The 27,695-nt window shown below is 43.7% G+C and overlaps 6 protein-coding genes across 9 annotated transcripts in view; 3 read left to right on the top strand and 3 right to left on the bottom strand.

Annotated features, from left to right (window-relative positions):
• tmem178b (transmembrane protein 178B) overlaps nucleotides 1–2,651 on the top strand; it is a 38,307-nt gene extending 35,656 nt beyond the window's left edge. Inside the window, exon 4 of one of the 2 annotated variants that reach the window (XM_037243790.1) lies at nucleotides 514–2,651. In XM_037243790.1, the coding sequence (XP_037099685.1) occupies nucleotides 514–764 (251 nt within the window). In that variant the 3' untranslated portion in view covers nucleotides 765–2,651. The remainder of the gene's footprint in view (nucleotides 1–513) is intronic. The other variant, XM_037243789.1, reaches the window with a different exon arrangement.
• A 1,632-nt stretch (nucleotides 2,652–4,283) lies between these two features.
• Nucleotides 4,284–7,111, bottom strand: LOC119117538 (toll-like receptor 6). Its single transcript, XM_037243875.1, is given in 8 exon segments — nucleotides 4,284–5,114; nucleotides 5,117–5,201; nucleotides 5,203–5,246; nucleotides 5,249–5,365; nucleotides 5,368–5,416; nucleotides 5,418–5,681; nucleotides 5,683–6,922; nucleotides 7,107–7,111. Coding segments are annotated over 8 exon segments (2,448 nt in total). The 3' UTR covers nucleotides 4,284–4,470.
• A 1,455-nt stretch (nucleotides 7,112–8,566) lies between these two features.
• mkrn1 (makorin, ring finger protein, 1) lies at nucleotides 8,567–14,836 on the top strand. Of its 3 annotated transcripts, none has more exons than XM_037243784.1 (8): nucleotides 8,567–8,694; nucleotides 9,168–9,302; nucleotides 11,247–11,419; nucleotides 11,923–12,146; nucleotides 12,225–12,439; nucleotides 12,728–12,838; nucleotides 13,149–13,293; nucleotides 13,615–14,835. In XM_037243784.1, exons 1-8 carry the CDS (start codon nucleotides 8,621–8,623, stop codon nucleotides 13,924–13,926), a joined length of 1,389 nt encoding a protein of 462 aa, XP_037099679.1. In that variant the 5' UTR covers nucleotides 8,567–8,620; the 3' UTR covers nucleotides 13,927–14,835. The 3 variants fall into 3 exon arrangements, with proteins under 3 accessions (XP_037099679.1, XP_037099681.1, XP_037099680.1); XM_037243785.1 differs by lacking the exon at nucleotides 8,567–8,694 and adding an exon at nucleotides 8,727–9,007; XM_037243786.1 differs by lacking the exon at nucleotides 13,149–13,293 and having other exon boundaries at nucleotides 13,615–14,836.
• Nucleotides 14,837–15,369: 533 nt separating this feature from the next.
• Nucleotides 15,370–18,782, top strand: tmem121b (transmembrane protein 121B). Its single transcript, XM_037243788.1, is given in 3 exon segments — nucleotides 15,370–16,141; nucleotides 16,143–16,408; nucleotides 16,411–18,782. Coding segments are annotated over 3 exon segments (1,200 nt in total). The 5' UTR covers nucleotides 15,370–15,416; the 3' UTR covers nucleotides 16,620–18,782.
• A 332-nt stretch (nucleotides 18,783–19,114) lies between these two features.
• il17ra1a (interleukin 17 receptor A1a) lies at nucleotides 19,115–24,574 on the bottom strand. Its single transcript, XM_037243793.1, is given in 18 exon segments — nucleotides 19,115–20,803; nucleotides 20,805–20,903; nucleotides 20,905–21,071; nucleotides 21,074–21,106; nucleotides 21,109–21,148; nucleotides 21,150–21,267; nucleotides 21,335–21,381; nucleotides 21,383–21,453; nucleotides 22,219–22,288; nucleotides 22,371–22,445; nucleotides 22,791–22,930; nucleotides 23,027–23,074; nucleotides 23,198–23,293; nucleotides 23,296–23,323; nucleotides 23,458–23,579; nucleotides 23,702–23,851; nucleotides 23,932–23,956; nucleotides 24,282–24,574. Coding segments are annotated over 18 exon segments (2,382 nt in total). The 5' UTR covers nucleotides 24,441–24,574; the 3' UTR covers nucleotides 19,115–19,909.
• Nucleotides 24,575–26,040: 1,466 nt separating this feature from the next.
• rergla (RERG/RAS-like a) lies at nucleotides 26,041–27,635 on the bottom strand. Its single transcript, XM_037243718.1, has 5 exons — nucleotides 27,105–27,635; nucleotides 26,907–26,963; nucleotides 26,649–26,722; nucleotides 26,440–26,588; nucleotides 26,041–26,377 (listed from the first exon to the last, which is right to left on the bottom strand). The coding sequence occupies exons 1-5, from the start codon at nucleotides 27,190–27,192 to the stop codon at nucleotides 26,098–26,100; spliced, it is 648 nt and encodes a 215-aa protein (XP_037099613.1). The 5' UTR covers nucleotides 27,193–27,635; the 3' UTR covers nucleotides 26,041–26,097.
• Nucleotides 27,636–27,695: the final 60 nt, after the last annotated feature.

The following is a 27,695-nucleotide window of genomic DNA, read 5'->3' as shown; positions in this document are numbered from 1 at the left end:
AGAGCTTTTCTAGATACGATTTAATTAGGAATGAGTGAATACCGATGTTGACCAGCCTTATTTCAGGGGATCGGTATTTGCAATGGCCGCCCTCTTGTGGCCGTTTTACAATTAGGAAGTAGAAGAATAGGAATTTACCATTCATTTTATGTCATTTTAAATTTCGTGATATAAAGATGGCTGATGCTTAGTCCAGGGGCGGCTCTATTCGAATTGGATACAGGGCCTGGCCACCCCAGTATTTTGAAAATCCATTTGCCGTATCACATTTTATGATAGAACATTTTTTCAAATTAACTGTAATATATATAAACAAAATACTCATTTTGTTAAAAGGTTTCAAAGCGACCTTTGCATTCTTCGATTTTTCTGTTTGTGGCCCTGGGGATTTTTCTTTTTTTTTTTTTTTAAAAAGCTGCACGGTTGGTGACTTGGCACAGTATGAGTCAGGTTTGCTAGTGGCAGGCTTGGCTGTTCACATCATGCCCCATTTGTTTTTTTTATTTTTGGCAGGTACCTTCTGCATCATCTCCCTGTGCACCTGCGTCGCCGGTATCAACTTTGAGCTCTCGCGCTACCCGCGCTACCTGTACGGCCTGCCCGACGACATCGGCCACGGCTACGGCTGGTCCATGTTCTGCGCGTGGGGAGGTCTGGGCCTCACCCTCATCGCCGGATTCTTCTGCACGCTGGCGCCCTCCGTGCAGCCGATACCGAGATCCACCTGCCCTAAATCCCGACAGGAGAACGGCACCGTGTGCTAAACGCTTCCCCCCCCCCCGACGCAGAAAAAATAACCATTTGTCCATCCATCGACTGATCGCCGCTCTCTCCTGGTTACTGTTTGTTTTGGGTTTTTTATTTCTGTGTTTAAAAAATGGGTGTTTGAAGATCTGCCATACTGAAAAAAAATCGAGATGAAAAAAAATGACAGAAATATTATCACAAAATACCAAGTTGTGCGTGTTTAATTGTTGTGGAGCTGCTACCGCGTCTGAAAAGGACTTAAAGAAGAAGTTCCCTGAACTGTGACTATGGAGGGAATCCAATTCCCCAAAATTCAAACAAAGCGATGACTTGGACGTTTCTTCTGGGTTTGGCCTTTTGGGATCTTTTGGGACCTGATGGAATAAACAAACGAGTGGTACTCAAACTGCCGAAGTTACCTTGGGATTTATGGACCTACGCCGTTGTATCATACTGTACAGAATATGCCAGGTGACAACCAGGACGTGTCATTCCATCATCCCCCTTTAGGTGCATACGACGATAGCTACCATTTTTTACATCGATTTCCTTTTTAACAAAGCCGTGAACAAACTGAGAAAATGTGAGTTTTGTTCCCATTCTAGTCATTAGAAGTAAATGTACGTATGAAGTGTGTTTGTGTGTGTGTGATTGGGGAGGGAGTGGTGTCAAAATGATCATAAAGACAAAATGGTGTTTGGATGATGGAGAGATGCAGTATCCTGTTTAACTGATTCACGCCACGACTAAAATGTTGAGTGGAATGGTGGGGAAATTTAATTTTAAAACCTGGTGGGAAAAGTGGGAATATGAAAAGCACAAAAAAAAAGCAATTAAAAAACACAAAGGCCCTCGAAAATATTTGGAACCATGCGTACGCGGTTAGCATTTTAACATTAGCATTTTGGTGAAGTCATTTGGTATAACACACAAGGACATTGTACAAAAGGTGTGCCTGTCCATTTTTGAGGTATTTTTGAGACTGTTAAAAAAAACAAAAACACACATTCCCCTTTCAACTTCATCGGATAACAAGGGTCACATTTTCACGAAGCCCTGTTTAGCGGTTAGCATTATTTAGCACGTTTTAAAAGGGCAAAAATGTTTTTTTCTTGCTGTTCTCTTTCAACGTCATTACAATCAGTCGTAAAAATTTTACCGACAAAAGCAACCCTGATTAGTGTGCCACGAAAAACCGGTGAGAAAATGATCGCATTAGCCAAGACATGAACTTCCTTATTGTCAATATTGATCATATTTGGCCACACCGATTAAAACAAGTCAATATGGTTCAGTTACGATGGAATTTCATATAAATCGCTATGTTGGAATATTCTCAACTTTCATTCGGGATGGGGGGGGTGATTTCTTGGATCTGCGCCTGAGGCAACTGAGCATGAAATTACTTTAACCCCGAGTCGGACATCAAGGGCTCAGGCCGTTTCAAATTTTCATCGACGGTGAAAAGGGGATGGCAGTCAATGTCAATAGATAAAAAAATAAATACATACATAAATAATGGTACAAGAAAAAATACAATAAAGCACAAATTTAAGGGCCTTACGAATGCATCGTAATTTACATTTATGTCACTTGTGCCGGCAAATCGTACGTAAATCAAAACGGGTCAAATGCAGACCTTGCCAAAGATAAAATCTTCACACACATTTCGAAGTGATTGAGTCATTTTTGAGAAGCACATAGTCAGTTTGTTACGCAATAGAAGGCCCTGAATTTTATTTTTTTGGACAGTGATACTGCAACTCCCATTCTGGACTGAATCAAACATGATCTATCAATCTTTAACATCAGTAACGTGTCTGTTGAGTGAACATAAAAATAAGATTTGGGCAAAAAAAAAAAAAAAAAAGAGAAAAAAAGAGAGAAAATGTTCAACTGTGGAATGTAAAATCACAACAGAATAAATCTCATCGGTGTGTTTACTAATACTGTCGTCTGTCATCCATTTTGATGAAAGATCAATCTGCCAAATGTAATTTCACATCCTGATTTGATTCAAAGTCATTAGCAAGCATAGCATGCCGGGGCCACAGGAGGAGGAACTTAATTCTCTCTCCTGACGCCGTCTGCAGCCTCCGCTGGAAGATCTCGACAAGTTAATTGGCTCACGCCGAAACCATTTGGGGACCGTCCTTTCAAATGCATTCGGAGGAAGTAACAGAACAGGAAATATGAATCTCCTGTGAGCTTGTTCGGCCATTTGGCTCAAAAACAGCCACGTCAGTGAGCACACAAACTAAACAAAATGTTTATTTCGGTATTGATATGATTGAGTTCTTCATATTTGGAGCGGGAGAAGTGAAATCAAGGCGTTATGCTACACCCACAAGTTTCAAGACATCGCGGAGGAAGTCATCCCACACTTCCTTCCAACCACCGACTACATATGAAGAATACGATTGAACAATATCCGATTCCGAACTGCTAAAATTACATTTTTGCAAGCACATATGCTTCTGGTGTTACGCAAGACACAGTTTGGAAAGAGTTTCAGCTAGGATTCAGTTTTAATAGGACAAATAAAAAATACAATGGTTGTTGACCAATGGCGAGACGGACTCGAAGACCCACGCCACCAAATGAATCGGTTGTCTAGCTGTAATCATTATGCGTCGGGCCTAATGAGGTTCCGGCGAGAAGCCGGGCCTCACGAGGACCACAGCTTTTCCTGTTACCATGGCTCTATGAATAATAAATACCAATTGACAGCATGATGGCTGGTTGACTCACTAATCTCCACGGTCGTCGGTTTCCTATAAAAGGGCGAAGGAAAAATTGCGAGGACTGTTTTGAAATGTCATGATTGGAATCAGAGAGCAGGCCTCGCTAGATTGCCGCTGGGAATATAAGTGAGCTTCTGAAGTGGCAAATTAAACTTGACCAGAACTTTAGGATTATTACATCATCTATTGGATTCCTATCACTAAAAATATTATCTTTTGTTCATTTGTCCATCTCCACGTCAACCCCGGCGGATCATTGTCACGTTCTCCGGATGATAAGATGGAGGTGGGCTGCCTGGGAAGGGTGAGTGGGGGCTCGTATCAAGATGGAGTGGCCGCTAGACTGAGCTAGATTAAATTAGCAGCAAGTTGTGCTGAGTCGGAGAGAAAATGCAGAACTATAAATTGCATTCCAACCGCTCCTCATTGATATTAATGGTATACAAGCTAAGTCTTAGAATGGTCTGAGCTAAGTTGGATATTTGAAATTCTTTTGGGTTGAAAGTGATTCTGCTGAATTCTGGACGATTTTTTTTCCAAATATACAGTTTGTTGTTGTATTTATTGGCATAATTCCCTAAATTACAACCCAACGGAATTGCCATGAACCTTTTGGAGGAAAGCTGGAGTGAATATTTGCTGCCACCATGTGGTTAATAGACGAGAGAGAGAGAGAGAGAGAGAGAGAGAGAGAGAGAGAGAGAGAGAGAGAGAGAGAGAGAGAGAGAGAGAGCGAGAGAGAGAGACTTTGTTTAGCTCGGTAAAAATGTCCAGTGAAATCATGTCAGTGAGAACATTTAATAAAGATTTTAATCGAATAAAGAAAGATTCAGTCATTGGACAAGGTTAACAATCATTTACAAATCATCAATTGTAAAGTGGATTTATTTTGCAAAATTAAAAACAGGTCTCATCAAAATATTGTGAGCAGACGTTAAGATTTTTACACAATGGTGGTCATTTATTAAACGAACCCATGTTAGGACTCGTTAGTGAGTAATGTTGCTGTATCAGCAAGATCCTGAGCCACATGTTTCAAAATTACAGATTTGTCTGCCGTCTGCAGCATGGATTTAAGACTCGCCCAAAACACTTGCTGCTTCCTCTCATCCTTAGGCCACTCGAGATACGTCTGCTGCCGTAGCAAACTTCTCAGTCTCAAGAACTTTTTCGGCAGACAATCTGTGGGAATGGGTTCTAACAAGATAAAAACCAAAGAATCCTCTTGGATGTTGATAGCTCGGTGTTGGGCAAAGAAGAGCTCGTAGTTGCACCATTCGCTCTGGACGAAATGTTTCGAGAGGACGAAGAGTGTTTTGTAGCTGTACTCGACGCAGTTGATGATGTTGTCGATGATCCAATCACCCGGTACGAAATCACGTTCGTGAATGCACAACGAAAACCCGGCGTTCTCCAAGGACGGTACCAGGTCACCGTTCACAAAATCGCCATCCCGGTGACTGTAGGAGATGAAGGCGTGGTAAGCGAATGACACCTTTTTCAACAAGTGCGATTGTTTCTTGCCTCTTCTCTTCACCCGAATCCACACCCATAACATTTTCGTGTACCAAACCCCATCAAGTTTATAGAAAAGCAGGCCCAAAGTTGTTGCTACAAAAATAAGACGGAGAAAGCAACTGTCATTTGGAGCCACGTTTCGCAGGCGATCGCGCTGGTTTTGTATTCGGAAGAGGAAGTCCTTTTGATTTTAAACCGGCGTGCTGCATAGGTAATCCAAAGGCCAGTCCAAGAGGAAGACTTGTTTAGACCTGTGAGGAACCAGTGTAGGTCACAGGAGCAAATGAAGGGATTGTTGCCAGCTTTGAGGATCTGAAGTTTGGGAAGTCCCTCTAAGACTTGCTGGGAAAGAGTGTGATTGCGTTCTGGTCCACGTAGAGACTGATGAGATTCGGGGCGTAGAGTTCGTTCCGGGAGGACTTGAATGCTGTTGGAACTGAGCTGGAGGTGTGTCAGCTTTGGAACTGAGACAGGACGTCTTGCGTGATTGGCGGTGATTCCCGTTTTGGACAGGTAAATCCGCTCAAAATTTGGTGACAAGTTCTCAAAAACACTATTGCCCAGATTGTTATTTCCAAGATTGATTTCAATCAAGTGAGCGGGCCAGTTGCAACTTTGGTCCAAGTCGATGGAGTTGAAACTCAAATCCAGGGACTCCAGCTGTTTCATTTGGGTGCGTCTGTGTCGAGATAAAGGACAAACTGGCAAACCGGTTTTTGCTCATCAACAGATGCTTGAGGCTTGGGAAGACCGAAGTGTAAGAACACGAAGGCCACCAGAAGCCCAAATCTGACAGGAGGTTGTCGGACACGTCCAGGGTCTCCAGCGTAGGCAGGGTGGAGATGATTTTACAGGGTAAAATGTTCATACCGCTCCCGGAAAACCTGAGGTATTGCAAATTTAACGCATCCTCAAAACTCATGTTAAATACGGGATATCTGTATTGATAATGTATCACCGTATCAAAAGTAACAGCACGGAGACTAATGGTATGATTGACGGGGTGAAAGTGAAACTGGAACCCATCTGGTTTATCTTCACTGTACGTCAAGTTGATAAAGGAGAAGTTCTCGATAGAAGACAGCAAAAGTGTCTTTAAGAAGATCTCCAGAAACGAGCTGTTGATCCAAGTGTTTTCCACGCTGACGTTCCGTACGTACGGCATGGCCCGCAGGTTCAGGAAGGGGTCGCTGGTGACGTTGCAGTCGTCGGAAAACACGGTGACGAATCTCAAGGCGCTCACCCGTGATGCATTCAAATCCACCAGAAGGTTGTTGACTATGTTGAAGTGCTCGCAGAAGTTAACATATAGGGATAATTTCTTCAGAGATAACATCGCGAGGGCGCCTGATTCGTAAATTTGCCAGGGTACTCCCTCACCCAAAACCAAATGTTGCAAGGAGATGTTAGTCACAGGTTTGAAGTCATTTAAATGCACTGACACAGCAGATTTGCTTCCTAATAACAGCTCTTGCAGATTTGTTAAGTTCTGGAAACACTCCGGCAGTTGGTAGCTTTCGTAGAGATTATCCGTCAAATCCAAAAATGTCAGGCGGGGTAGTGAAATGGCGGGAATGACTTTGAATTCATTGAAGGATAGATTGAGAATTTGGAGCGCAGGAATGCGTTGAAACACACCGGGAGAAATATCCCGGAGGCCGCAAAAAGTTGCCTTCAGGAAACACAGCAGAGGCAGTTGAGGGAAAGACTCGGTGGTGATACTTTGGAGAGGGTTGTGAGAAATGTCCAAGTATTCCGTGGTGTTGGGTAGAAATGGAGGGAAGGATGTCAGATTTTTATCGGAGAGGTCCGCCACTCTTTTTCTCGAAGTAACGCACGTTTTGAACGGGTCGTCATCTGTCCCTGCTGCCACGCAGACCAGGGAAGTAACCAACAGCACCACAACCACAGTCCTGAAAAACCACAAATCATTTTTCGAGGGTTTTATTTTTTTTGTATCAGCCGCAAAATATCAGGGAAAGATGCCTGAAAGAATGAAATCGTCTTACCCTTGGGACGAACATCGCTTCGGGAGAACGGTAACGGTCAACGAGTCACGTCGATGTGTTTCAATCTCTGCTCATGCTGGCACTTCACCGCATTCTTTCTTCCTCTTTCGTTAGTATAATGGCATTTTTTTTTATTTCTGCTTTTTTGTTTCACTCCGCAACAGCGCTAAGAAGGGTTTGTAATTATGGATAACGCAGGGGCAGTCGGCCTAGCGTAGGTTAGCATAGCATTTGCCCTCGTCACATTCAGTAAAGAGGTTTAAAATCCATATGTGGGTACCCCTCTTTAGCTTTAGCATCGGTGCTAACAGTTTGCTTGCACAAACTGAATGGCTAAGATGTTTTGTCATGTCCATCCATTTTCTGTACCGCTGTATCCCCACGGGGTCGCGGGCTTGCTGGAGCCTATCCCAGTCGTCATCGGGCAGTAGGCGGGGGACACCCTGAACCGGTTGCCAGCCAATCGCAGGGCACACAGAGACGACAACCATCCGCACACGCACTCACACCTAGGGGCAATTTGGAGCGCTCAAACAGCCTACCAAGCAATGTTTTTGGGGATGTGGGAGGAAACCGGAGGGCCCGGAGAAAACCCACGCGGACACGGGAGAACATGCAAACTCCACATCAGGGAGGGCCGGAGGTGGAATCGAACCCGCACCCTCCGTACTGTGAGGCGGACGTGCTAGCCAGTGCGCCACCGAGCCGCCCTTTTTGTCATGTCATAATGTCATAATATTAACGTTTTGGAGTGGTTTCATTTCGGCAATGTTTTGGTCACGCTGAGGAAGAGAAGCTAAACAAAAACCACATGTACACAAAAAAAAACCAAACGTAACCTAAGGAACAGCAAAGTTACGGGCACTCTGATATTGTGTACTAAAACTTTTTTTATTGTCAGTATTTGACATACTGAAAATTTTCTCAAACTGATACGACCACAATGTCATATTTGCGACTGTTCAATTTGGTCACTGTTGACTTAAAACGGAACCAAGATGAAAGTGGAAGTAAGGTCACATAGTTATATTTCGCAGAAATCTCAACTTTGAAAGACATGAGCTGTTACAAAGAGAAGTGAAATTTGATTTGTTTATGAGGCAGTTCACTGAAGCATAAAAAAGAGGAATTTTTTTGTTCATTGCAGACCAACTATGCCTCCCTAACCGTTTCTATTGTTGTTGAAGTTATTTGTATTATTTTACAACAAAGCTGTTAATGTATCAGCAGGAAGTCAGAAGACATTTTAAAACCGAATCAATGTGTCAAATGTCAAATATCAACATGTATGCTTAATTTGTTTGAAATGATTTAATTTGAGCAAACTTGTCATTCCTCAATCAACTATAAACAGACAAAAGAAAATCACAGTTGTGTTGTTTTCATTATAAAAATGTTTGTTGTGCATTATGATGACATCAAAGTATAATTTTAGAATATTTCTTTTCATTTCTTTCCTTGCTGCAATGACTCAAACTGTCCGACACGCGGCGCGAGACTTTCGACTTTCGGCAAACTCCGACACGAGCCGAAGATTGCCGAAGAAGGCCGAACGAGAAGCGGCGCTGTCCGGAACATCCGGCAGCTTAAACATAAACAGCAATGGCGGAAGCAGCTGCATCGTCCACAGCGGCCCCAGCGATACCAGGAGGTTGGACCAAACACGTAACCTGCAGGTAAGATCTGAAGTACTACTCTTTGAATATCGACGAGGGAGCCATTGCGGGACTTTCCGCCTGAAAATCGGAGCATTCCGCCGAGTGCCGACCGGTTGTCAAAGGCGGTTTAACGACGCGAGCGCGCTGCTGTTGTTGCCTTGCTACGCGTTCACTGAGCTTGACAACGGCTGTTTTTGTTCGATTTGTCTTGGTCCTCCTGGCGACGACGTCGTTTTAAAGACACGGCTCTGACGACACAAAGCCCCGAGACGCGGTGGCGTCACGGATAACGGCCTTGTTTTGAGTCGAACTGATGCATATGTACCGATTTGTAAGTGCGATCATTTTGATTTAATCAACGCCGAAAAAGCAAGTGGTGGTTTGTCACCTTGAATAATGGTTGGATTGGAGTAAATGCATAGTGGCAGGGCGGCCAAGCTTTCTAATGCAACGACTAGCGATGAACTATTAATGGCACTTTCTATTTGCAGGTATTTTTTGCACGGCTTATGCAAAGAAGGCGACAACTGCCGATATTCGCACGATCTGACCAACAGCAAGCCGGCCGGCGCCATGCTTTGCAAGTTCTACCAGAAGGGAAACTGTGCATTTGGGGACCGGTGCAGGTGAGTGCTTGGCTCTTATATAATGGATGTTCTTGCAAAAACATCAGAGCCTCGGGGTGAGTCGGGTTCTGCCGTCAGTCGATCCGAGGCGACTACCCCCCCACTCCCTGAAAGTGACGGTGCTGGCGAGGAGTTTCAAGGACACTTGACACCTTCAGTATGTCCACTCCATGGCAGTGCAGCTGTCTTCCTGCATATGATATAATAATATGCTTTGAAGTTTAAATTGGAGAGTAGCCTCAAGTGTCAAACTGTTTGGCTTGGTGTTAATTCCACCACTTTCCCTTTTTTTGTTTGAAAAAGATCGTACATAGCGCCGCTCGATAACACGCGTGGACTTGAAATGTGGGCTGTCTGCTTTTGAGAGGCAGATTACGCTCTCGCTTTTGAGTGTGCCCCAGACGGTGTCTGGCTCCAAGGGGGAGCATCCCCATAGTTACAGAGGCAGCTTCTGGCAAAAGACCCCCCCTCCTCAAGATTATGATGCATTTAAATCACATTCCTCCATCCTTGCGATGTGGGGGGATTCCATTGGTTAAGAAAAGGCGGCCAACATGGGGGTTGCTTATGGCTCGTTTCCCCATTGTGATAGACTCAATGACCCCCCCCCCAACCCTATTTTTTGAAGGGGGGCAGACAGAGTGCACTGCATCCTGCATAGCAATTGCATAACGCTCTCTTTCTGCTGTTGCTGGGTTCCCCAGGTTCACTCATCTGCAGCGGCCTCCTTACTTATGCAGACACCCCCCCCCCCCCCTTCCTCCTCCTTCCCAGCCCCCACCGTCGGGTCCTCATATCACACTGGAGTGGCTTTCTGGGAACAGACTGGTTAACACTGAGTGGACCAGGGGCCCTTTTTTTTTCCCAAATTGCCCAACGTGTTGGCTGCTATGTCATGTTGACATTGACACGGGGTGTCAGTGTCAGAGCTTCTTGTGTATTAAAAATGGGACGGAACAGAAAATTGTTGCAGCCGTCCACAGCCAAGTGGTTCTATTTATGAAAATGTGTGTTATGCAATGACGGAAGTCAAAAAATGCAGGCTCTCCGCTTACCTGTTCTTACAAGTTGCCCCGAACGCACAGTCAATTATTGTTCAAGGACGAGTCTGTTCGTTTTTTTTTTTTCTGGAGTAATAGCACATTGTTTTGTAAATATTAGCAGCACAAACTTGCTTCTGGAAAGGGAGCCCTTTCACGTTGAGGCTTGACGGTAAACTAAAACGACCTGTCGGGCAACACTGCTGTCCATTTTTTCAAAATAAATATTTGTATTGCTTTGCCGCAAGTTATTATATTTGTGCGGCATAACTGGTATCTGCAGTTTGGGATTCTTTGCCATGTTCACCCCCTAATCCCTAACCCATCCCCCAATTGTATCAACATTAAACCATAGAGAAGCTTTTGTGGAGTACTCTGCCTGCCGTGAGGCTTAAAAAACAAAAAGCAACAATTATGTTAACGATTGCTTCTTTGTTTTGGAAAACAGTGATGGGCAATGTCCGTTTTATCTATCAAGGTTATCCACATCTGAGCAGCTGAAACTAAAGAGGTGTTTTGTTCAAGCTTTATCTACAAGGACAGATTTGCGGAGCCAGACATACACGAAATGAGTCTGGGAACGTTTTTTTTTTAATTTCCAAAAACTTAACCCTGTGCATGAGTATTGATGGTAAAAATATTTTGTCATTGCTACTTTTTAATGTTGCAATTAGAGATGGAAAATTGCTACAATTTAATATCAGGCTTGGACAATGTTTGGAAGCTGAATGCGATTACAAACTTTCTTTTTTTTTTTTTCTGTGTCCATCTGTTTACCAAGCTTAGAATGTTAAAAGCCTGTCCGTTCGGGGGGGCTGTAGAATGTAGTGACAATCACTCTGCATGGTTTAATTCCAATGTATAAAAAAGCCCTCCAGTGTCTAATATCAATCTGCTTGACTAGGTTTGAACATCTCAGTCCATCACAAGACGAGCTGTCGACGCCTGAGCCGTTGCCTTCCACCTCCCGAGCCAGCCCGCCCGATTTGGAGCTCAGTGGGCCGACACCCGGCCTAGGGGCACAAGATTGGGTCAACGCGGCCGAGTTTGTACCAGGGCAGCCATATTGTGGACGTGGTGAGCGATTGATTCATTGTGTGACGTTGACCTCCTTTGACTTTAGATTCAAGGAGAAGGCCGTTCTCGGCTTGGCTGATAAGATGCCGTTGCTATTCTCGTCATGTTGGGAACGGCGTTTATCTCGTTTAAAACAACAGATGGTATGTCGGGCCAACCAATGAAATGTTGGAGACCAGCCGGCTGGATAGTGCTGTCTTACCAGAATACAGAACGGCAGTTTAAGTCTGTCTCCCAGTATTGTAGTGATAGAATCGATTTCAACAAGGGCAGCTATTAAATATTTTGATTGAATTAGGTAATTGAATACAAATTGATTTTGCATCATTGAGCAACAAAATATGCACGTTCCAGCTCTGTTAAAATTAATCTATAGTTGTCAATGGCAGTGAATGAGTTAAAAAGTCCGGTGAGTGACGTGGGTGTCGGTGAATAGTAGTTACTGGTTATGTTAAAAAATATATATATATATGAAAATTTTAAGTGGGCGTTTTCCCTTCCAGCCGAGTCGGCCAACACGCAGAGCTCTGTCCCCCTCATCGAGGAGTTCGACAGCGACGCGGCGGGCGACAACAAAGAGCTGAGGAAGCAGCTGTGCCCGTACGCCGCCGTCGGCGAGTGCCGTTACGGCCTCAACTGCGTCTACCTCCACGGCGACGTCTGCGACATGTGCGGCCTGCAGGTGCTCCACCCCACCGACAACAACCAGCGCTCGGACCACATCAAGGTAACAAATAATTAACCGTGAAATCTAGGGCCTGGCCGACAGCGCGTCATTTTTTTTGTTTTGTTTCTCTTCTCGAAGGCGTGCATCGAGGCCCACGAGAAAGACATGGAGATCTCGTTCGCCATCCAACGCAGCAAGGACATGATGTGCGGCGTGTGCATGGAGGTGGTGTTTGAGAAAACCAACCCGAGCGAGCGCCGCTTCGGCATTCTCTCCAACTGCAGCCACTGCTACTGTCTAAAGTGCATCCGTAGGTGGCGAAGCGCCCGGCAGTTCGAGAGCAGAATCATCAAGTGAGTCATGCTCAGGCAGCGAAGGACAAGCTGTTGCATTTCAGCTTTGTGGACGGAGATGTGAAAGACTAATACATTTTAAACTAGATGGAAAAAATATTCCATGGATTCGAAATAATTTCTGTCATTTCTATTAGAAGTGATTATCGATAATCTGATACCATTTTATTTGTTATAGTGCATTACATTTTAAGAGGAGACGAATTTGATAATCGGTTTGACACGATAATTTCACGTCAATGGTTGAATGTTGTGTTTCTAGTGTCCCTAATTTCCTTTCCTCTACAGATCTTGCCCGGAATGTCGAATCACATCCAACTTTGTCATCCCAAGCGAATTCTGGGTAGAGGATAAGGAGGAAAAGAAGAAACTCATCCAAACGTACAAGGAAGGCATGGGGTACGTGGATAGCTACTCTCTTTACAGGAGATCAAAAAAATTACGACAAGCGTGGCTGCATATGAAACCAAATCGGAACGAGGACTGGGCGTGGGACCGAGGGCTCCGTCGTCCGCTCCTCACCGTCAAGGCGACTCCGAGGGCTGGATCGCATTTTTTATTTTTTTCTAAATGCCAAAGCGGAAGATCCCTTTTGTGAATCGTGTATTTGTATACTACCAACTAAAAAAAAAAAAAAAAAATCCATAATATCCCCCCCCTTTGAGCGATTTAAATATGAATCCTTCCGTCTCTTCATTGTGCTCCCCAGGGGTAAACCGTGTCGATACTTCGACGAGGGCCGCGGAACGTGTCCTTTCGGCTCCAACTGCTTCTACAAACACGCTTTTCCTGACGGGCGTCTGGAGGAGGCTCAGCCTCCGCGGCGGCAGACCGGGTCCAACAGCAGAAACCGGGTACAATGTCTTATCATATTGGTCAAAAACGGTACTGCGGTAGAGGACATGGGCGGTAATAATTCACCTAGCCTGTAGCACCATCTGCTGGTCAGGTTTACAAAAAAAAGAAATCCCAGTGGAGAACTCCCTAATTGGGACCCAGACGTGATAAAATATAAAGGATTCTGGGTTTGCGACGCTACCGGCATAAAAGCAAATTACCATAGGCACGGTATATTGAAATATTTTGTTTTGTCAAAAGAGTCCAATTAGAAACGGCAAGCGCAAGAAATATTGTATGTGGTATATTACATAACTGAGCCGCCTTTGTCTCGTCAGACTTCACGACACACGCGCCTCTGGGACATCCTGGACGAGCGAGAAAGTAGCGACTTGTTCGACAACGACGACGAAGAGATGGTCACGTTCGAGCTGAGCGAGATGCTCCTCATGTTGCTCGCCGCCGGCACCGACGACGAAGTGACCGACTCCGAGGACGAGTGGGACTTGTTTCACGAGGAATTGGATGATTTTACGAAATTTACCTATAGCTGCACACCCCGATCCCCCGCCTTCCCCTACATACTCGCATATCGCCCACTCCCAAATATATATATATACACAAACACACACAAATATATATATATTTAACCCTAGAATGAACTGTCTCGTGCGAGTGATGGACTGTAGCTCCGCCCCCTTTCTCCCAAACTTCTTGTATTGTGGCAGTGCCTTTAAGCAGGCCATTAATAAATGAACTTAAAAAGAAAGAAAAGTGCATTTGTGCTATTAAAAAAAAAAAAAAAAAATCCAAGTCCCTGAGACTTGCCCCTCGTTGTCTAAGCAAAAATGAACTAAAATTATCGGAATCTCAAGTTTCATTTGTGGCCGCTGGTTTCACACGATCGCCTACCCGTGTTTGTACATAGTCTGCCACTCGATGGACTTGTATTCCGATTGCGACGGCTATGTTAGATTTGACGCCTTTTCGAAGGCCCTTTCACCTTTATTGAAGCTGTTAATAGCTTAAATATTGTGCTAACTATTAATCATAGCCACGTTCCTGGTGCATTCAGTATTTTACTGGCCCACCATGACTTTGTTTTGTTCCATCAACGATCAATAGGCGTGTCCGATCACAATGCTTAAAAGCCCTTCCCGATTCATTTGCACCTTAAGTCACTGAGCAGCTCACAAGCGATATGAACTTTCAAATCCCCCAACCCCACCAGACCCTTTCATTTCATTAAGTGCAATATTCTACTATCTACTGACTTTAAATGTTTGGGAAAAAAAATCCAGGCTACAAAGTACATCGGGGGGGATGGGATTGGGGAGGGATGGGAATAGGGGCCACACGTCGGCTTTATTGGCCGTATTTTTATTCTACACGTTTGAACTGTACTCGTGAAATGTTTCTCCGCTCCCCCCCCCCCCCCCCACGAAAACTGGTTTCAACCTGTCCAACTCTGTTGGAATGCAGATGTTTATACTGAAATGTGTGTTTTCTATGTTCCACGGCCATCCATCTTAACTTGAAATTAAAAGTTTATCAATACGTGCTGTGGGAGTCTCGTTTTTGTTCGGATAGAATGTGGATGGTTGCTAATATGTGCATTGCAATTGGCTGGTAGTCACTCTTGAGTAAGTTGTATACTTAATTATTTCAAGTTATAGTTTTGCATATTGAACAGTTTGGGGATTTATAACCATAATCTTTTACATGGAATATTTTTATTTTATTTTAAAATGTGCATATTGATATGGTTTCTAATTGAATTCATTTTTAAATTTTAAATTTACTATTTTTACATTGCTGAAATATATTAACAGTTGTCTATTATTTTCAAAGGTATTTTTAACATATATTAACAAATGTAATTTTTTGGGGTATTCCTTTTCAGATATTCTAAGATTTAATTTCTTTCATCTCTATATACTACATGTTTTAAGATATTACAAATTATGATTTAATAATGCAACCCCATAAAAACTGTATATTGTTAGCTGTAGTCCATTCCGCAAAATCCATGCCTTTCTTTCTAAGCAACTCTTGCCTCCACCTTAAAAAAACCAAAACAAAAAAAAAAACATCAAGGAGGAAGAAAACGGGGGAAAGCTGATGCGACCTCTGTCATACAATGATCGCAGAAATTCCCAAAGACAATTCCAAGGCATTCCTCCAATCCGTCGCGACTTTGGGCTCAGATTCCCCCGTCTCCTCTTCGCCCTCCCCGGAAGCCGGCCGGCTGCTGAGCAGGAGGCGGGACACGCGCACGACCGGCGGCGGCAGCGGCGGCGGCTGCATCCATCCGGAGGAGAGCGGTGGCAGCATCCGGCCGCTGGTGTCCGGCGGCCGCATCATGACGTCGGCGGACTTCGCTCACGCCGGCGCTCCTCTGCTGGCCTCCCGTTCTACGCGGAGCCTCCTCTACAAAATCCTCTGCTTCCTCCTCCTCATCCTGCAGGGTGGGGTGCTGGACTTCTACCTCATCGCATTCACCGATCTGTACTGGTGCTCGTGGATTGCCACGGACCTGGTGGTGGTCTCCGGCTGGGCGATTTTCTTTGTGAAGAACGCGCGCGGCAAGCGGGAGCGAGCCTGCGGCTTCCACCAGAAGGGCTCCGCGCACGGCGGCTGCAACCTGGGCGAGTTCACCTACGCCTACTTAGCGTGGCTCGTGCACGTCATTGCATGTACCCCCAAGGTGACGCTGATCCTGGAGACCTCCATCCTCGATCTAGTCGCCACTAAGGTGCCGTGCGGGCTCACGGGATTCAAGATCGTCACCCTGCTCTCAGCACCGCTGCTCTTCTGCCTCATCAACGCCATCATCGAGGATCTTAACGGGCCACCCGGCACCACTCCCAGAGCTGCTTCACCTCCACCTCTTGGATCTCATCGACAGCTTCTCCCTGGTGGAGGCGCTGCTCCGGAGCGAGATCCCCACACCGTACCTCAAGTATACAGTCATTTCGGCATACTTTGTGGCGCTGTCCGCTCCCGTCTTATGGTTGTGCGAGCTGACCGCGTCGGAGCTCCGGTTCCGGTGGTTGTGGGCTCGCTTCTTCTCGGCGGGCCTGCTGGTCAACGCGCCGCTGCTTGTGGTCCGCTGCTTCCAGGTGTACGTCTACGGGGGCCCGTATCGATATTTATGTTGAAGAACGTCTTTTTCCTGGCGTGCAAGGTGCTCGAGCTGGCCGAGCAGTGCGTGGCCGTGCGCGGCATCCGCCGAGGCTGTCCGGGGGGAGCCACCACCAGGCCCACTTCTTCGCACGGCGTGTCCGAGAACGACATGTGTCCGCACGGATACGTCAACACGCTGGCAGTCGCACAGTCCTAGTCACCTGGATGTACAAACTTCCCAAATGTAATAACTACGAAGCCAATTAAGTCCAGACATTTATGGACATGTATTTAAATTGTCCATTAATTTATGAAATCCTCCCAAATATTATGAAATCAATCATTGAGTATTTATTCGATAAAGGATTAAATAGGTCACAATTCGGTTAATGAATGGCCCATGAAATGGACTTTTCAAATATATTTTCACATTATTCCACATTTTAACGATCAATTTAACTGACTGTAAGAAAACTATCACCGAAAAAAAAATAAAAAAAATGCTGCCACTATAATAAGAAGTGAGGGGGGGACAATTTCATGCAATGAATAGCACATGAGGATAACAACAATCAACATTTAAAATAGATCCTGGGCTACTTTTGTTCCTTTCAAAACAAGATTTACACAAGCCTTTGTAATTTCTACAGTGAGACACACACACACATGTGCTTTATCACCAAACAAGACCCTCATGGCCTTTAGCTAACAACAGTGCTTATTACTTTTTTCCGTAGTACCGGACCAACGTTTAGAATGAGTTCACAACCAGCTCAATCACATTTTTTTTTGGTGGTCAGAATTAATGGAAAATAACACAATATTTAATTGTATGACTTTATAATGTATGTAACTGGATATCCTCAATGGCAAGTATGTCTGTATCTTAAATAAGGTCGGGCTTTCTTTTTTTTTGTTAATGTTCCGTGTAAGAATTGTATATTACAATCGAATAACAACATGTCTTTGTGGGTTGTAAAGTGCAATTTGAAGTCCGTCCACCCCGTCCCATGCACATTTGGTGTCTTCTATGATGTCGGACAGAATTTGCTCAATGAAAAGTCATCAAAAATGTGTCCTAGTTAGTTCGCTATACAGTCCGCCACTTTTAGCCATTTCACGTCAACCATTGTAACCGTCGATGTTAGCTAGTTTGATGTACATGTAGCTAAAGACAGTTTAGCTAGCAGTAGCTGGATGTCACAAGTCGAGTCTATTCAACGACACGAGTTATCAGAACTGGGCAACAAATAACGAAGGATTTAGAATGTGAAAAACAGAATGTTCGGGTTGTGGCAATTTCGTGGGTTGGGATTTTAGGTGGGTTAAAATAGATTTTTTGTTCCTCCCCAACCTGCTCGGAAAACAGTCGAGGCCGAAAATGGTTAAAGCTGATCTCCATGCAAGTGCCTGCACTTTTCCAAAAATATGGTGGGTTGAAGTTTGAAGATTTGTCCAGAATGTATATTGGTAACAAAGTGGTTAAATCGGTGTGGGACTAATCAGCCAATTTTTACTTTGCTAAGCTAGGCTAACATGCGCAAAATTCATGTCGCATTGTTGTAGACAATCTTTTTTTTTTTTACTTGTGCATTATTACGCTTGAGTCACTTTATTGAATGGCACAAACACTATTTTTTTAGTCTCGCTCCATTGCACGGCCTTTCCTTCATGAGGTCAAAATATATAGAGTATTCACACAATGGTACCTTGGCTTCGGATTGAGGTATTATAGTTTGTGATCTACAGTACATAATGCGCAGAAGTCCGCATTTAGTGCCTCTTAGCTTTGCATTCTGCACAATTGATTTGCTCCCCAAGCAGGCTGGTCAGCGCTTAAACTGACTTGTGCCTTAGTTTATGTGCAAGGTCCTGCTATCGTTTTCCCCCCGATAGTGCTTAAACTCATTAGGGGGCGGCGGTGAGTTGGTTTGGGTTGATCCTGGACTGGCCGTGAAGCAACATGAATTAGTTTGAGTTCAAAAAAAAAATATCATGGACGGCGGGGTTGTCTATGTGAGCTCACAGATGGAGGCAGATAGCTGTTGCCATGGGAACCAGTGCTGCCAGACCCCTTCAGCTATTTGATATTGCGTTGGCAAATGTGTGACTGACAATTGTTGTCTAGCTTGATGATGTCGTGAACCGCAGACTTCCTGTTTATCACCTAATTTATCCCCCCTAAGTAGGTCACAAGACCTGACTCATGAGATTCATTTCAAACTGTGGAAAAGGCGAATCGAGCTTTATTACTCTTGCGTAACATATTCGCTCTACAACGGCTTCCCATTGGTCGCATATCATATCACACCAAAGTGTTTCTAACTGTATATTTCAGATGGCTTTCCACGATTTTTGTCATGCTAAAAAAAAAAAAAAAAAAAAAAAAAAATAGCACATTGTAATTTAATGTATCCTGCATGAGCCAGCTGGCTTCCATTCAAACTACCAAAGGACACTGAAATGGACTTCAGTCTTGCTCACGGACTCAAATTGAACAATTCCAAACATCGGAAGCCGACTCATTTGATATTTTATTGACTTTTTTCCTCTTTCTTCCAACACGTTTACAGGGAATCTTTGCTGTTGTTTACAGATACTAGTACTACCTACACGTGGTTAAGTCATGTGCTGTATATCTGTACCACTATATCCCCAATCTACTGGATGTACCGTAGGTGTTAAAAACAAGAGTGTTGTGTGGTCAAGATCAAATAAATCATCTTTTACTGGAAAACAACCATTGACTTCTTTGAAGATCATGATTACAGATTAGAACAGTCGAAAAGACAATAATTGTTTTACAATATAGCTTTAACCATTTGACAAGAAATCCCGGTTCCAAATGGCACTCTGGCAAATTACCAAGTAGGTTTTTATCAAAGTAAGATCCATGGAATTTGTCCAAAATGTAAAATTTCTCGTTGAATTTTGTCTACAGGTCATTGGGGAAGTGATGTATAGGTGTGGAATTTGTTTACGGACTAAAGTCAGAGCTATCCCGATTTTGCTAAGACACTTCCTCTTGTAGCCTTTTCAGGTTTTGCTAAAACACTTCCTCTTGTAGCCTTGCCAGAGTTGCCAGTGGATCCGCCCTGAAATACACGTTGGTATCCACTGTTGAACCTTCTCCAGGAAAAGAAGGCTACAAATTCATTGGACCAAAAAAAAAAAAACCCTGTGACACCACTTCTCAAAGCCTCTCAGGTCCAAAGTATCCTGAATTTGCAGGTGGAGTCACTTTTTCTACTCTCTCCAGAAACCCAACAAGAAGCAAGATGGATCGGCTGGAGGTAGCTTTCAATTTTTCTCCAGATGAAACTGAGCTATCCAGAGGTTGCAGACACCGTCCCTCCTGTAGCCTTGCAAAATGGTTGCTCCATAAAGAGAGGTCAAAGTGGGGAGGACATTTTGGAAATGAAGCCACTTTTCATACACCCTCTTGAAACAGAACCAGGAGGTAAAGAGAAACCCTTGTCAGACCAGGTGGGAATCATCCACATTTCTCTACACCCCAAACTCTGAGCTATCAAGAGTTTGTAGAAAGAGTTCCTCCTGGAGCCTTGCCAGAGCCACCAGTGCATCCTCCCTGTAGGGAGTTCCTAGCGGGGAAGGCATTTTCGAGATATAGCCTTGATCAGATCCACTGTTGGAACCCTTCCCACTGGGCTCCACAGGTTGGCTGATTTGGTTCTGAGGCGGGTTATTCATGCTTGGAAGAGGTAAGCCTTGCGAGTTTGATCCCCGGGAGTTCAGGACTGAGGTGCCGCTGAGCCATTCTTCCTCATCCTCCTCTGGAATCTGACTTATGTGCCTCCCCTCAGCAGATGAACCGTGCATTCCAGATGAAACTGGATCACTGACAAAAACAGATCGGACAGGACTGTTTGGAGGGCAGAGTTGAGACGGGACTGACTGTTGCCGGGGACTGTAGACGGGGTTCACGAGTGGCACAAGTTCTGCCACTGATGAGCACTGGCTCTCGGGGTTCAGCTCAGGGGTTAAGACTTGAACGCTGCTTCCGTTCTCTCTTATGTCCGCTTCACACGAATAGACGGGAAGTCCGTCTTTGATGAGAGGAAGACACTCTAGAACCGGCGAACCCACCTGGGGGTCAACAAAAGGACCCGACTCAATTAGAAGATCTTCCTCACTATACACGCACTCCTTCTCGAACCAGTCCGGATTTTCTATCTGGTAAGCCTGAAAGGTTTCGATGGCGTTCTTCAGAGCTTGACCTGAGGGACAGTTGAAGTATTCATCCTTACCGATGCCCTCGATATGTTTGACCAGACCTGGTTGGTACTTCTCAATGTCCAGCAGGCCGAAGTAAAGCTCCTCAAAGTGCTTCATCAGCGTGTACTTCACGGCAATGTCAAAAACCGACGGCACGTCCCGCTCCGCTGCTAACGTCGCTGAAGTAAGCCACCATGTACTTGCCGTGCTTGCGCGCTTGCTGCATGTCGGGCAGGAAGAGGTTGAGAAAGGGGGTGAGCATGTCATTCCGTCGGCGACAGGAGGTCTTCCTTCAGTATTACGCGGCGGTGACCGCACATGGCTCGCCACTTGGCCTGAACCCCTCGCGAGCAGAGCACCAAGACCTTGTCGGTGGGACTCGTCAGCTGTCGCCGTTGCCACTCCAGCCAGCAGACACGTCCGACCATCCCCCTGACGTAGTGTCGAGCATGTCTATCAACACCTCGCGCCACATTTTATCCGCAGAAAGGCACAGAGCTTCAACACTATGTTCCCTGTAGAGGCGGTGGTCTTGGGAGTAGATCACCAAACTTTGGGGGGTTGTTGAATTGCTGCCGCTGGTTTTTTGGTTCTCGTCCCCGACCGCAACCGAGCCATCGCGGGTTTGCCTGAAGGTATAAAACGACGTGACTTTTGAACGGACGCAAGGGGGGGGGGGAATGGGGTTTGTGGGACTAACCTGGCTTCCTGCACAGGATGAACATAAAAATGTGCAAAAATCCCCGCACATAGGAGAACCACGCTCACAATGACAGGTGTGTACTGAGGAGCGTCTGGAGGATCAGTGGGCTTGGCTGTTAAGAGTCAAATTACAATTCATTTATTAGCAGCCCTTCTGTTGATTAGGGAATTAAATAAATGAATTGAACCTATCTTGGTATTTTACGATTGAAGTAGGACGGAGTTTAGTGAGGATCACCTATGCACAACGTTTGATTTTTTTCCTTTTATTTTGGTCATACTCCACAAACGTGAGAAGAACCGATGAGAAGAAAATTCGTCGGAAATGATTTCTCCCAAATTTCCTTGAGACATGAAAAATTTGTCGAATGTCTGGTGAACGTTTGAAGACTTGGAAAAAAACACGACGCGCATTCGCAAGAGTTGCAAATGTTCGCCCCCTGTCAGGATAGGGCTTTACTGTTCACAGGGACTTCTTTTTACATTTACATGGCAGTTAAGAATTTTTGAAACTCACACTGCAGATTTCAAGGAAACCACATTTAAGATGTTAAGGCCACCCAAAAAAAACACTTTGGGGTCATTCGTTCCTTGTGACCAATAACAGTGGATTTTCAGTGCTGATTTTGTGTATGAAATAAATCTAATAATACAAGCCATCATAATCCGTCAGACATTTTGGGAGTTTTTTCTACACAATTAGACAGACAGAAAAAATGTGATTCTTGATCAAGAATCCAAAAACTATTTGTTGTCAAAACAAGTTCTAAGTATTGCTGCAGTGCTTTGTGATCCTTTTAAATATCTCTCGACAGCATTTGACGGCAATGGGTTGTGTTATGGATTCGATTGGAAAAATTGAATAGAATCTGCCTTACCTGAACAAATGTGCAGTGTTTTCTTATGACGGGTGCAGTCTCCACCGCATTTTTGGAACATTGGTTTTATCTGAAAAGAAGATAAGAAATCATTGACTCGTATACTTAGTCACTATGTCGTCAAATAAGGACAACGGAGATGTTATGTTTACCGAGATGTCAAATTGGCAGCAGGATCTTGGCCACTTACTGAGGCCGAAGGTCACGTTCAGACGTGTGTGGTTGACCTGAAGAAAAGTTATGCACATAACATTGGGCATCACAAAGCAATCCAGTAAGCAAGGAGGAACGAAAACCAAAAGACTTGAAAATGGTTTGTGCCTTTTATCTGATCGGCTTAAGCAATCATTAGCGGCAAAAATCATACTCTAGAAATAGGACATACGAGTTTACTGTTTGAAAATCTGAGTTAGAAATCTAGGCTACACGGCACAGGATGCTGTAATGAGCACCCACCTGAATATTCTAGGTCAATTTTCTCAGAAGGAATGTGTCAGAGAGAGAGTGCTGCAAGAAATGCTGTCACAAAAAAAAAAAAAAAAAAAAACAGCACTGAGCTTACCTTGTGGTACATGGTCAATATGTTGGACGGAGGCACAGTTCACAATGATCATGTAGTCTTGGCACAGCGGGTCAGGACTGAAGCTGACCGTCAGTGCCTGTCTTTGTTTGGCTGTCAGAGCCAGGCTGATGTTGGACTGCCAAAGACTTCCTATAATACAGTAAAAAAATAAAATAAAAATGAAATAAACATCTTATTAGCTAAGGGTACACCCACTATTTCACAAAACAGCAGTGAGTCACAAACCTCTCTCGATGCAAAACTGGGTCATAATCATCCCTGAGTCTTGACAATCTGATTCAAAACAGAATCAGAGTCAATTCAAAAGGGACAGAACATGTTATGTCAAAAATGTTAGAGACAGCTTACAGTTATTATAAAATATGTTTTCCATTATGTCCTCCGGTTTGAACTCACCTGGGACGACAATATTCTTGCTGATGTCATAGTCGCTGTGGCCCAATTCTGGTTTGGGGATGTTGAAGACAGAAACTCGATACTCGTGTCCCGGTCCAACACCAGCATATTTGCCGAGAAGGACCACTAACAAAAAACATTGTGTTCAGCAAATAACAAATTGTAGACTTGTAATCACTCCAGACTATTTATTTATTTAACCAGATATAGCTATTGATAACAGTTACATTATTATTTTTTTAATTATTTGAAAAGCCCACCATGTCGTCATGTAGATTCCTCATTGGGAGTTTGCCTTCAAATGAATATCTCACACAGAGGTGCTGATTGGTTTCCATCACCATGACGTGAAGCTCAGTGGCTTTCAAATAACTGATGCTGCCTGTAGAAAAACACAGCAGTCGACCTTTTCACCACATTCGATTAAATTTGGATCGTTATATCTGTAGAGTTTTTTAGTGAAGAGAATTCGGAAAATGAATAAAAGCATTGATCCGGACTTACCGTCATCCTTTATGGTCCAGTTAGCGAGCAGGACAGGCTGAAGATGTCCTGCCTCATCCTGAATTATTGTTATAGACACCCGCAACCCCTGTGGACCACTTGGAGTGTAGTTTCTCACTTTCAGAGATCCGCTATCGATGAGGCAGTTACCTGCGCAAACATGTAACCTTTAATGTTTTCATTGTGAAACTGCATTCAAAGTAATTTTCACACTATTTTTTTTTACTCACTGAAACTGACTGCGCACTTCAGGCCCTAGGTTAAAAAAGAAAACAAGAAACTGTTACATATGTGTTGTGGCAAGAGTGACTATTTATTTGACATTTTATTCCCGATAGGCAACCTTTCAGCTAGTTTTGAAAGACTTTAAAAGAAAACTTTTGTCAGTGCAATACATTAACATGAGGGGGGGGGGGGGGGGGGGCCGTTACTGGACTCAAAATAACAAGCTACGCCCCTGGTGTCGATATTACTTGCCAGTACTTTTGTCATATTTTGCTGAATTTCAGCGTTATATCCATAAAATACGTATGAACATGAAACTAGAAGGGAACAAAAAGTACTTTTGTACAAAACTTACCTGCTGAGAGCAGTTCAATTGCGCGGACTTCAAAGTCCTCAACGCGGACGACAGCGACACGCACAGTAACGCCAAGACACCCCCATAAAGCCTCATTTTCCAAATAATATTACCGTAACTACATTGTCGTCGCCTAAGGATATATCTAAACTTTGCCATTAGAGGAAATGTTAGCCTCACAAAACAAGCGTTTATCAAGCGAAAGTAACTATTGATTAATGAAAAAAAACTTCCGGCTTGGTGTTAAAATGTAACCGGCTTGCTGTTGATTATGATGCCTTCACGTAACCTGGGAATTTACAGGCATAGAATAAGGGAGACGTTCCCGTGTAATATAATAGTTTGATGGTTTTAAGAATTCAATAATGATAACCTTTCTGTTGATACATGGTATATAAAAGGGCAAACATATTCTCACAGTGGTGGTCCATTTAAATTTATGAACAAAAAATATTCATAGCTACTCTGATATTAATAATTGACAATTAGGCATAATTATTGTGGGACACATTTTCCATAAAATAATATTTATGGCATGGTCAGTTCGTTTGTTTCACGACTCCCAATTATTTTCTTAATTTGACTCACTAATACTTTTAAAATAATTTTAATAGTTTGTAATAAAATTATTACGACATGATGAAGACCGATGGTGCATGATAACGGATTATGCAGCAGAGGGCGCTTTAACATTATTCTCAGTCATGTCTGTGTTTTCTCTTCATTTTTTTTTGTGTAGGACCAGACTTTAACATCACATGGAGTATCAATAAATTCTGCTTCCATGCATCAAAGTTTACCCTAAAAAAAACTCTTTCTGTCTTCCATCCCATGATATATAGAAGAATGAGTTTTTAGAAATAATCCATATAATAAATAAATGTTTCTCCTCTTTTGTGCAAATGGACCAAGATGCAGGGAAAGTATTTGGTCTGCAAGGCGCTGCTATTTTAAGGATTGAAGCCTAGGACGGTTACATAACTGTTATCTTAACATGTTTTTCAATTGAAATAACATTTAATACAAGGCACGGGAGACATGTTATCGGATTGTTTGAGTAGGCTCCTGTATAAATAAACTTGCTTCCTGGTTGGTTCAGGTTCAGATCCAAAAACCTTAGATGATAATGCACTGTACAGAACATCTTGCTTACATTGTGCAGAACATTTTTCTATTCTTAATTTAAGAATAGACTTTTTTTTTTTCATTATTATTACCTTCAGCAAAGCAAAACACCAGTTGCATGGGTTCATGTTCAAGGTCAAACAAGTTAACTCAATCAAGCTGCTTCCCGGAAAATCCCCTTGGGGCATGAACCAATGAAATTTTAAGATAAAGGCTAAGTAGATCTTGCTGCAGCTTGAGCCTGACTAGAAACGACAAATATGACGATGCTCCAGCCGATCATTTGTATGAAAACAAGGCAGACTGTAATAATGGCTAAAAATAATATGTGAGGGATTCATCCCACCTGAGGACCACATGCGATGGCTGCCACAAACAGCTGGGCCCGCCGATCACATTGAGATAACAGCGCCTTTCATAGGCTAGGTGTCCCGAGAGGCCCCCGAACAGTGTTTCTTTCTCTTTCCCATCTTATTACTTTGTATGGCGGCGTGGAGACACCTGTGCAGGGAAGGCATGAGAGGAATGTAGATTCTAATGGAGATATGTTCTGAATGGATGGCAGAGGGTCCACTTGTTGTTTACAGTAACACAGATGTCAAATATCAGGAGGGAAGTAAGAAAGTAGAAAAAAAATTGTTCAGTAGATTTTATAGGTGTTCATATTTTATACATCAAAGTATTTTCCGCCTCACACCGATTTCCTCCTCTTGCCGAAAACGTTGTTGATGAGTCTGGCGACGGATTTGGAACCGCTCGGGCGTCTTCTGCGCTCCTTGGCTTTGCCGCCAGCGCCCTGCACCGCCTTGGAGAATATGAGCGCCACTTCCTGGTAGTGCTCGGCCGCCGATAGCTCGTGGAACTGACAGCGGAATTCGGTCGCCAGGCGTTGGCCTTCTTCGTAGCGTACTTCTCGCATGTGGCAGAGGTCGTGTTTGTTGCCCACCAAAATACGAGCGATTTCGCCATCCCTGATAGGATACAATAAATATGTCCGTTAATTAGTTTTCCAGAATATTTTTAGGAGATATACCTTTTGTTGGATTTGGAGCGATGCTCTCTGATGAACTTCACTACGCTTCTGGCGGCAAGAAAGGACGAGCGTTCGCTAATGTCGTAGACCACGATGAAACCGTCGGCCCAGTGAATCTGGTCGCTAAGACTTAATTTACCCTGAAAGGACTGAAAAATACACACAATTTAGTCTTTGCAGAAATAATTTTTTTATAACAATGTTCTGACCTGGGAGGATGGCTCGTACAGCTCCAGATTCATCTGCCTTCCATCCAGAGTCAGACGCTTTCGGTATCTGCATTCTGTCCAAAGAAAACAAAGTTAGCACACTGTGGTTGTATTCCGACTCCCTCTAGTGGTATACAAAAGAATCACAGGTCGATTACAGTTCAGTTATATTTAACTTTAAAAAAAAATAAAATTAGTGGACATTTCAATCCAAATTAATTTAGAAAGATGTGGTCCAGAAATCATTTTTTTAATTACCTGAAGATGATGCATATTCTCCAATGAATCGTTTAGTGAAGAAGCGGACGATGAGGGCTGAAAAACAAAGGTTACTTAATTTTTAGGGGTTGTCAGTCCATTTTTATGCTCATAAATGTCAACTATTTTCCTCACATTAGGATCCTAAGAGTTTTTTTTCATATGAATTATGACATGCTTGAATTGAAATCCTCTTACCTGATTTTCCAACTCCTTCACTCCCAAGCACTGCAATCTTGATGTCGCTCATGTTCTCCTCAAATAAAGCTCCAGGAATGAAAAGCATGCATGAGGAAATGAGGGGTGAAAAACAAGAGGAGTTGAAGCCCGCTCGAGAGATGAGTGGACTGGACAAGGGGAGCACCGGGGGAGACGGTCGGATGGGTGGAGGAGAAAGAGAGGGGGGCAAAGGGGGGGATTCAGCTGAGTTGCTAATGGAGGGGCGGGGTCATTTGTGGTCGTTCATTTTTTAAAAACAACAGAAATCAATGCCGATATAAATAATTTGAAACCTACAGTGCAGACCATGGTTCAATTCATCCCTGCTTCCTGCACTGTTATTTATTTTCCTACCCCGATCACCTGTTGCTAGGCAGGATTAGAATTTTTTAAATCACACGCTATTTTTTTATAATAGAACAAATGTAGTCAGGAAATTTACTATTAACAAATTAACTTTCAGTGTACCCACCTAACAAATTAATTTGTTATTTTATTTTTGCAGGCAGCTTCTATTTATCTCTACATATTAAACTAGATCCATATCCGTGGGTTTGTCTCCCTCTGGCG

This window comes from Syngnathus acus, chromosome 23 (assembly GCF_901709675.1).
Source record: "Syngnathus acus chromosome 23, fSynAcu1.2, whole genome shotgun sequence".
NCBI lineage: Eukaryota > Metazoa > Chordata > Actinopteri > Syngnathiformes > Syngnathidae > Syngnathus > Syngnathus acus.
This window is presented reverse-complemented; position numbering and strand designations above follow the sequence as displayed.

Bases quoted from the DNA above. Each gene is read 5' to 3' on its own strand.
- mkrn1 (XM_037243784.1), top strand. From the start codon at position 8,621: ATGGCGGAAGCAGCTGCATCGTCCACAGCGGCCCCAGCGATACCAGGA. The intron at 12,147-12,224 runs GTAACAAATAAT...CTCTTCTCGAAG, and splicing joins AGCGCTCGGACCACATCAAG to GCGTGCATCGAGGCCCACGA. The intron at 13,294-13,614 runs GTACAATGTCTT...TTGTCTCGTCAG, and splicing joins GGTCCAACAGCAGAAACCGG to ACTTCACGACACACGCGCCT.
- rergla (XM_037243718.1), bottom strand. From the start codon at position 27,192: ATGCTTTTCATTCCTGGAGCTTTATTTGAGGAGAACATGAGCGACATC. The intron at 26,723-26,906 runs GTAATTAAAAAA...TTCTTTGGACAG, and splicing joins AGAATATGCATCATCTTCAG to AATGCAGATACCGAAAGCGT. The intron at 26,378-26,439 runs GTATATCTCCTA...GTATCCTATCAG, and splicing joins CGCTCCAAATCCAACAAAAG to GGATGGCGAAATCGCTCGTA.